The following is an 8,607-nucleotide window of genomic DNA, read 5'->3' as shown; positions in this document are numbered from 1 at the left end:
TTCCACACCTTCCAGAATCAGATTGTTCCCTTGATCCTTGGAGTCACTGCAGTCCCCACCACAGCCTCAGTTCCCTGAAATGCATCTGCTTTCAAGGGTGGGAATAGAAAGAACAAGTTCATGGGTGGGGAATAAGAAAGACATGGTGACGCTGTGGAAATGAGGGAGCTTTCATCTCCAGCAGTCTGGGACCTGATGAGTTATTACCTCAAGAATTAAAGAATATGACAAAGACATTATTATGAAGCCATAAAATGCAGCTGTGTATTTCAGACAACAGAGATGAATACAAAGCTGGGGAGTGTGGTGTCCTTGATCCATTTGATCCCTCTGCCTTCAAAAAATCCAACACAACCTGGTATCCAAAGCAGCAAAGTCCTGCTCCAGCTCCACAGGGACGCTGGCACAAAGCCCAGCCAGCATGGAGGAGCCAGGACAGCAGCCTCTCTACCCACCAGAAATGACAGGAGTCACTTTAATGGCGACTGACACATGAATCATGTCAAATGAAGTCCCAGTCATGTGAAATCCTCTTTGCTTGTTAAGAAATCTATGGCAGACCCCCACCCCTTCCACTCTTAAAGTTCCTTCTCCCTTGTCCCTGAAAGGTGAAGTGTGGCAATGCCAGAAACCCATCTAATGCAGTGAGTGGCCTTTGATGTCATCTCGAGGAAGCATGATTATCAGGGATTGTTTTATCTTCTGAGCATCATTGCTCATGTCTTTATCGTTTCTTTTTGGTTTCCTTCTTGGGTTTCTTGCTTATCTGTGGAGCAGTTGCCTTTGGCTTCTTCACTGTCTCTGAATTCTTGGGCTCAAAGCTGTCCGAGTCCTGCAAGAATCAATTAAGAAACAGGAACTTTTACATTGTGTTTTACAATTTGCTGACAGATCACTTTGGGAGTTTGAGAATAAGCCAAAAGAAGCAAGTGTTGGGTGTCTCTGTTGGAACACATCTACAGCAAACTGAGTCCCCATGTAATGAGGCTTGAGCAGCACCATCTCTGCTTCTTCAGCATGTGCTTTTTGATGAGTGTGGGTTTATGCACAGAAACAGCTTGTTAGCAGAGGAGCCGTTACAAGCTTCAGTGTCTAAAACAGGCTTTGGAGAAGAAAAACAAACTCAACTTTAAAGGCAAGAAGAAAATCAACAATAAGTGAAAATTAATCAAATGAGGAAAAGGAGAAGATCCCATATAATCACCAGTGTGCATGGAAATGCTCAGCAGGTATTTCTGCCAAATGCTAATCCTTATCATGTGCAAGACAAAAACTATTCCCCCAAACAGTGGTAAGAATGTAATGCTCAGAGCCTCTAAAACAAGCCCAAAATCCGGGGAGGGGATTGCAGGCAAAGCTTTCTTCACCTGGACTAACAAGGATTGCTTAGATATGCTGCATGTTTCCTTCAGGGGAGATGACAGATAATATTTCAGCCATGGGAAATAAAGTCTAGTTATCTTGTAAAAACACAAGGGAAGCGCGCCAGTCTCATCTGAGAAAGCACACACATGCAGATTGCCTCCTTTCATTAAATGCATTTGAGTATAAATATTGCTTTAGCATCTTGGTTTCTATCAGTCAGAGCGTGCCAACTGGAAAAGGACACACAAAAAATGGCTGAGCAAGACGTGCTAGTTTCAAGCTTCCAAGACAGTGCTCCAGATAATGGAAGAGGAGGCGAGCAGCTGACAGTATCCTTTTAATCAAGGAGCTTGGTCTCTCAAGTTCCTGGGCTATTACAGTTCACATCTGTGTGGCTTTCCAAGGAAGGAGACTTGGCTGGCTTTCCAAAGGCTGTAATTGGTGCAGGAGGAGCTGGCAGGCTCTGCAGGAACCAAGCAATGTGTGCTTATTACTCAGGGATGCAGTGTAACGTGAACACTGCTGCCTTCTGATGTTCAAACCAAGGTAGACCTCAAAGCCTGAAGCCTCCAAGACAGAGAAGCTTCTCAATATCCTACCCAGACTCAAGCATCATTCCCAAGATCTGGAGGGGTAGCTGCTGGTGTTTACAGTCTTGTAAATTAGTCCCATGGACAGCAAATCAAGAAGACGGTACAGGTATGGAGAATATAGAAAGCAGAGCATGCAAACACCAAAGCATGTCTGCAAACATAAACACCAACAGGCCCCTGAGCTTTATCCTTGGAATTGGGGGCCTGCTCTTCAGTTTCCCACTTCACGCTAAAGCCTTCATTCTTTTCAGCTTTCAAGGATCAGTATTTCTCAAAAATTTCCCAGAGGAAACCAGGGGCTCTGACAGACAGTGCTGGTGGCCACAGAGGAACAGTGCATTGCCCCTGCATCGTGAGCAGCAGCCACCTGCTCCATCTCCCTGCTGGGAGCTGCTGCAGGACAGCAGTGGGGAGCAGGCACCCACACTGCCAGGGTCACATCAACCCAACTCCACTCCACACCAGCAGTTACAGCTGAAAGAGCTGGGTTATGAACTGTATCCTTCACACTGTGCTCACCCACAGGCATTCCCTTCCCCAGACAGGCTCAACATTTCCACGCTTGCTCTTCACAAGAGGGAGCAAACATGGCAATAAAAAGCCTAACAACAAAACTGACAAAAGATGGGAAGGTTTTTTCTGTGGTTTCTGAAAATACACCATACACATGGAGCTCTTTCAGCAAGAAGAGCCAGGCAGACGCAGGTCATCCCACTATAGCGCAGGCCATTGCAGCTGGAGTCCTGTAGCTCACCACAAGCTTTCACTTGAGCTTTCTCCTGTACTAATTGCATCAAAGGATGTTCCACTTGCCAGCACAGGATTGGGTGTCAGGACTGAAAACTGCCTCAAACTTGGGATATACTAGAAGTTTTATGTTAACCTAGCTTCCAAACATCAGGCACAAACTAGAACCCAAAGCCATTTCCTGAAAGGCTGGGCCTGGCAATTAATAGAGGAAATCAGCAGCAGGATGACAGGACAGAGTTGGGACTAAAGCCTCCTTGTGAGCAGTCAGGAACAGCATATACATTGAGTGCACCTTGCCATGCCTCAGGTCACTCTTCTCACTGATTTTCAGACAGACCCTGGCTCAGTTATTTGTTCCTGGTGTTCTAATGCGGGGGTAAATCACAAAGCAAAAGCTGGAGGTGGGAAAGCTAGAATGAAGGAAAGAGAATGAACAATTAAACTGTCATCAATCCCAGGGCCAGACCACTGTGTCTCCATTAGCTACTCAAAGATCCCTCCCATTCTATTTGACTGTGCCCAGCTATATCAATAGTGAAGAACACTGCTTACTGTTTTGTGGGACTTGGGAACTGGCAGGATTATGGCAAGCACACAGATAAGCTGGAAAATGGCTCCAAAGAAGAGTCCATAGCGTAGCACATTCTCCATGAATGTGGGCTCAGGGATTTCAGGTGGGGAGAAATCCAACTCAGCAGCCATCGTTGACTGGAGCCTTCTTCTCCAACAGTGCTCTCAAGAAGACTGCTCACTACAAGTGGGGGGGAAAAAAGAGTAATTGTTTGCATTGTGCATTGTGGTATTCGCCTCAAATTAGTCCATTTATGGGTAAGGGGGAAACAAAACATGAACACTATTCCTGAAACAATATGGGGAAAGCTTAATAAGGCAGAACACATTCTCCCTGCTGTGGCTCATGCACACAGCATGACTGGTATTTGTTTTCACTTATGTTGCCGGTGTGGTCACAATCTTGCTGTTTCACATGGCAAACAAAACCAACTCCTGCTTAAATAAACCTCACAGAGGCAGATCTGTGAGAGAGGGAGGAGTGAGTTATGTGTCTGAAGTTCAGCATGGCTTCAGTGGCTGGTTACACTGAGCCCCATCTACCTTGCGACGGCCACACAGGTAGTTTGTGGCAGAGTTAAATACTGATCTCCTGGGTCCCAGGCCAGTTTCTCAGCCACGAGACCATCTTGTCTTCCTTCCTTTATCTTTTGCTAATGGAGCTGTCAATTCATTCTATGAATGACTAATGGTCCTGCTACAATAAAGGAGAGCTCTCCTGCCACAATTGCTGGAGTACGTCGCCGCAGCAAGTCCCAAAAGGGAGATTCAATTAGCCCGAGATGCCATCAGGGCTCAGTGGTGATTACTGTCTCACTCAGCTCTGCTGACCTGTCTGATCCTGGCATGTACTTATTGAATCAGAACCGCTTACTGATGCTTACAATTCTCTGCATTGCTAAAGCTTGGCTGTGGGACTGTGCTTCCTGCACGTTTCAGCTCAGTAATAGTAAACTGCCTCCTAGAAATTCCCTCCAAAGCTGGGCCCGTGTTTCTCAGGCCAGGAGGGGATTTCTGCAACCTGCAGGTGTGAACCACCTCAGAGAGATGCTGAACCCTGAGTATAATCTGAGTAAAGTTAAGAGTCAATAAAACTGAGAATCAATGCTGTTGCATGAGAGGCAAATGCCATTTGGAGGCTTAACTGAAAGGAGTCACACGTAATGACAAGAAATCACTGTTTCAATTCAGCTGAAGTATGGGATGTCATTTTACATTTTAAAAGACAGGAACCAAAGTCTCCCCTGCACGGAGAGCCATGCCAGCCACTGGAATACAGAGATGTGCAACCCCTGTTACTGGTGGGTCAGGAGAACACATCAGACAAGCATTCTCCTGGGATGGAGTGAGAGCATTTATAATCCTGTCTTTGAAACAGGAGATAAGAATAGATGACCTCTCGTGATCCCTTCCATGCCTGTACTTCAGTGAAAGGAAATCTTTCCAAATCTCATTACCATTCAATCAGCAAGGGCTGTGTGGGCCCTGTACATGAAGCCAGGGGACACACTGGGCCACTCAGGCTCAGCAAGTCCCAACACAGACCCAAAGGCTGCACTGGATGCACAGTGTGTCAACAAAACAAACATGACAGCACCTCACCCCTAACTGCTTTTCACTTCTGAAATGCACTCTCCCCACATCCACCAGTTCCTAAGCAACAAACATAATCATGGGAAGCATCACCCCTGAGTTGCATTTTATCTAGACTTTATTTACTGCCATACCATTGGAAAACATTACTCTTGTCCACTCCCTTCCTCAAACAAGGCAGGAAGGGATGTTGCTCCATTCCTCACCCAGGACAAGCTCCTACTGATAATCCTGACTCATCTACCTGAAACACAACATGTGAAAATAAACCAGAAAAGGAAACTGACACAATGAACACAAAGAAAACCTTCATCCTCCATAAGTCTCTCCTCCTTTCTCCCTTTTCTGTTTCACCTCCCTTGAGGGCATTAGTCATTTTTTAACAGATCCCAAGTGACAAAACCAGCATCAAGAGCTCTCCTGCAGGCTGGTAGCAGCTGCCACCAGCATTTTAAGCCCTACCCCACAAAATATGCTCAGAGAAGATCTGACATCAGTCTCCAACTACTCCCAGGAGGGTGGCCTTGCTTGCGCAGCAGCCACTGCAGGGTACCCACATTTGCCCCATCAGGCTTCCTGCTATGAGTGGAGCTGAATTCATATTGGCCAAGTGTGGGCAGCAGGTCAAGGGAGGTTCTGCCCCTCTCTTCTACTCTGCCCTGCTGAGGCCTCATCTGAAGCCCTGTGTCCAGTTCTGGGCTCCCCAGCTCAAGAGGGACAGGGAACTACTGAAGAGAGGCCAGCACAGCGGTACCAAGATGATCAGGGCACTGGAACATCTTCCTTATGAGGAAAGGCTGTGGGAAATGGGGCTGCTCAGCCTGGAGAAGACTGAGGGGGGAACCTCATCAACACTTATAAATACCCAAAGGATGGGTGTTGAGAGGATGTGGCCCCTATTTTCTGCAGTGTCCAGTGACAGGACAAGGGGTGATGGACACACACTGGAACACAAAAAGCTGCCCTGGGCCAGGCTGCCCAAGGAGGGTGTGGAGGCTCCTCTCAGGAGGTTTCCAAACCCACCTGGCTCCTGTGTGACCTGATTGAAGGGAACCTGCTTTAGCAGGGGGTTGGGTTGGATGAGCTCTGGAGGGCCCTTCCAAACCCCACCACTCTGGGATTCTGTTATTCCCTGTTTTTAAAACCTCCCTCATGGTTAACATGATGCCCAGCTCAGACCGTGTGTTTCCTCCTGTGCTTCTCCTGCAGCTAATCCAGTAGCTCCCTGCACCATAATGGAGCCTCTCTCCCTGTTCCTGAGAAACTAAGTGTCACCACCTCTTCCTGGGCTAACATTTCTTCTTCTCCACAGTTATATGGCACCTTTTTCCTCAGACTGCCTCACCTATTAACAGGCTACACTTCAAGCAATTGTTCTTAAATTGCATTTCAAGCTCAGTGCTCCTGTTTCAGATCCTGAGGAAGCTCCATCCTCCAGCTTACTCATTTGGTCTAATGACAGCTACTGCCCCTCCCCAAAAGCCTGCCCATCTCCCTGGAACATAACAGAAACAGTTGCACTGCACTACAGCAAATTACTTCAGGGGTTAAAAAATATTCAGTCCTGCCTCTATGTGGGTTTTACAGCAAACAGCTATTCCCACACAAAAAGACTTGGTCCTGTAGCAAAGCCAGGGCTGCACTACAGAACCAGGCTTGCAGGCTCACACTTTTGCTCAGTGACACCACTGGGAAATATTGCAGCTGTCCCTGAGTGCAGGACTAGGCCCTTATGATCAATCACCACATATTTTCAGGACCAGGGACATAAACCAGCCACCTCAACAGAGCTAGGACTGACTCAAAGCTTTCTTTTTGCTGTCCTGTGTTTCCCAGAGGGTACCTCAAGGACTCGGCACTATATAATTAGCGGAGGACAAAGCCACAGGAGCACTCCATGGGGTGGAAGGAGAGAACCAGTACCGCTGGTGCAGAACATAAAAGCTTCCGTCAAAAGATGAAGCAGAAAAAGCTGTATAGATCCCTGAAACGCCTTAACAAGTGATGGGACGGAGACTGGCCAACTCGTACCGGCTTCGGGGAGCTGCGTGTGCCCAGCACCGCTGAAACCAGCCCATGGGGGAAGCTCACGGGCCCCGTGCCAGGCAGCCGGGTTTGCCCGGGGGCTGCAGGGAGCTGTGGCGCTCAGAGCAGGGGACACCCCGAGCTTCTCCTCCCACCCGGGCAGCGCAGCTCTGGGCCGCTGCCTCCTGCGAGCGGCGCCGGCCAGCCCCGGCCGCCACGGAGCCGCGCCGCCCTGCTGCCGAGGCCGTCCCGCCCGCGGCCCGCGGGGCAGCCGCCGCCTCTCTCCTCCCGACAGAGCCCTTCAGCAGCCGCCGCCTCTCCTTCCGACAGAGCCCTTCAGCACCCCCCGCGCCGCCGCCGCCGCCCCCCGGCCCCTCACGGCCGCTCACCGCGCTCTCGGCCAGGCCTCGCCGCCCCGGAAGTGGCTCCCGCGCGGCAGGAAGTGCTGCTCGCCGCTAGCAGCCGCCGGCGTTGCGAAGCGCGGCCTGCGGGCGGCTCGGGGCCCGCGGAGAGGCGGAGCGCAGCTGGCTGAGGGTGCCGAGCTGCGGGGGCACCGGGGGCAGGCCCGGCTCAGCCGTCTGGCAGGGAAGCATCCTGGGCCTTTATGCCTCAGGGTTTAATGTATCAGATTCCCAGAGTGGCGGGGGTGGGAAGGGCCCTTCAGAGCTCCTCCAGCCCAGCCCCCTGCTGCAGCAGGTTCCCCTGGCTCCGGGGGCACTGAATGTGTCCTGGTGGGGTTGGAAACCTGCAGAGAAGGAGCCTCCACACCTTCCCTGGGCAGCCTGGGCCAGGGCTCCCTCACCTCAGCACCAAAGGAGTTTCTCCTTGTGTTCCAGTGGAACTTTCTGTGTTCCAGCTCATGTCCATCACCCCTTGTCCTGTCACTGGGCACTGCAGAAAACAGTGTCACCCCATCCTCCTGACACCCACCCTTTAGGTGTTTATAAGTGTTGATGATGTCCCCTCTCAGTCTTCTTCAGGCTGAACAGCCCCAGGTCCTGCAGGCTTTGCTCCTCACAGAGATGCTCCAGTCCCCTGATCATCTTGGTAGCCCTGCACTGGCTTCTCTCCAGCAGTTCCCTATTCCTCTTGAGTTGGAATCCTAAAATTGAACCCAGGACTCCAGATGAGGCCTCAGCAGGGCAGAGCAGAGGGGGAGCAGAACCTCCCTCAACCTGCTGCCCACACACTTCATAAAACACCCCAGGCTGCCATTGGCCTTGCCCACAAGGGCACGTCGCCCCCTAAATCAGTGTGAGCATTTTAATCCCTGCCTTCAACAGTGTTGCCTTTCAGTCCTGGCGGGTTTATCTGCGACGTTTTGATCTGCTCCCTTGAAGTGCTCTGGCACCAGCAGTTAAAGCCCTTCTGGCTTTCCTCTTGCTGGGGATTTTTCATTTTTAATGTCCCAGTGCAGTACCCAGCTCTGTAATGGAGATGTCTCGATAAGACCACCTACAAAGGGAAAAATGGCTTGTGCTCTTTTGTGACATTTAAAGAATCTGACTTGTTTTGCCCTTTTCCTAACCCTAAAACATCAATAGCACCAGGTTGGTTCTGCTGCAGAGTTTTATTGTCAGAGAGTCTCAATACTTTGGGGAAAAGCTAATCGGCGCCTCATCTACCTAGGGAGTAAGGTATGGCATCTGTAATAAAAGGATTTTCTAGGCTGTTACCAAGCATTTGAATTAAATGGATATTAATGAAAACA

At 49.8% G+C, this 8,607-nt stretch overlaps 1 protein-coding gene across 2 annotated transcripts; it reads right to left on the bottom strand.

Moving 5' to 3' along the window:
* Positions 1-236: 236 nt before the first annotated feature.
* On the bottom strand, positions 237-7,386 carry MANBAL (mannosidase beta like). Of its 2 annotated transcripts, none has more exons than XM_062009011.1 (3): positions 7,286-7,386; positions 3,261-3,459; positions 237-832 (listed from the first exon to the last, which is right to left on the bottom strand). In XM_062009011.1, exons 2-3 carry the CDS (start codon positions 3,408-3,410, stop codon positions 725-727), a joined length of 258 nt encoding a protein of 85 aa, XP_061864995.1. In that variant the 5' UTR covers positions 3,411-3,459; positions 7,286-7,386; the 3' UTR covers positions 237-724. The 2 variants fall into 2 exon arrangements, with proteins under 2 accessions (XP_061864995.1, XP_061864996.1); XM_062009012.1 differs by lacking the exon at positions 7,286-7,386 and adding an exon at positions 6,903-7,122.
* Positions 7,387-8,607: the final 1,221 nt, after the last annotated feature.

Source organism: Colius striatus, chromosome 16 (genome assembly GCF_028858725.1).
Source record: "Colius striatus isolate bColStr4 chromosome 16, bColStr4.1.hap1, whole genome shotgun sequence".
Lineage (NCBI taxonomy): Eukaryota > Metazoa > Chordata > Aves > Coliiformes > Coliidae > Colius > Colius striatus.
This window is presented reverse-complemented; position numbering and strand designations above follow the sequence as displayed.

Bases quoted from the DNA above. Each gene is read 5' to 3' on its own strand.
- MANBAL (XM_062009011.1), bottom strand. From the start codon at position 3,410: ATGGCTGCTGAGTTGGATTTCTCCCCACCTGAAATCCCTGAGCCCACA. The intron at 833-3,260 runs GTAAGCAGTGTT...TGATTCTTGCAG, and splicing joins TTCCCAAGTCCCACAAAACA to GACTCGGACAGCTTTGAGCC.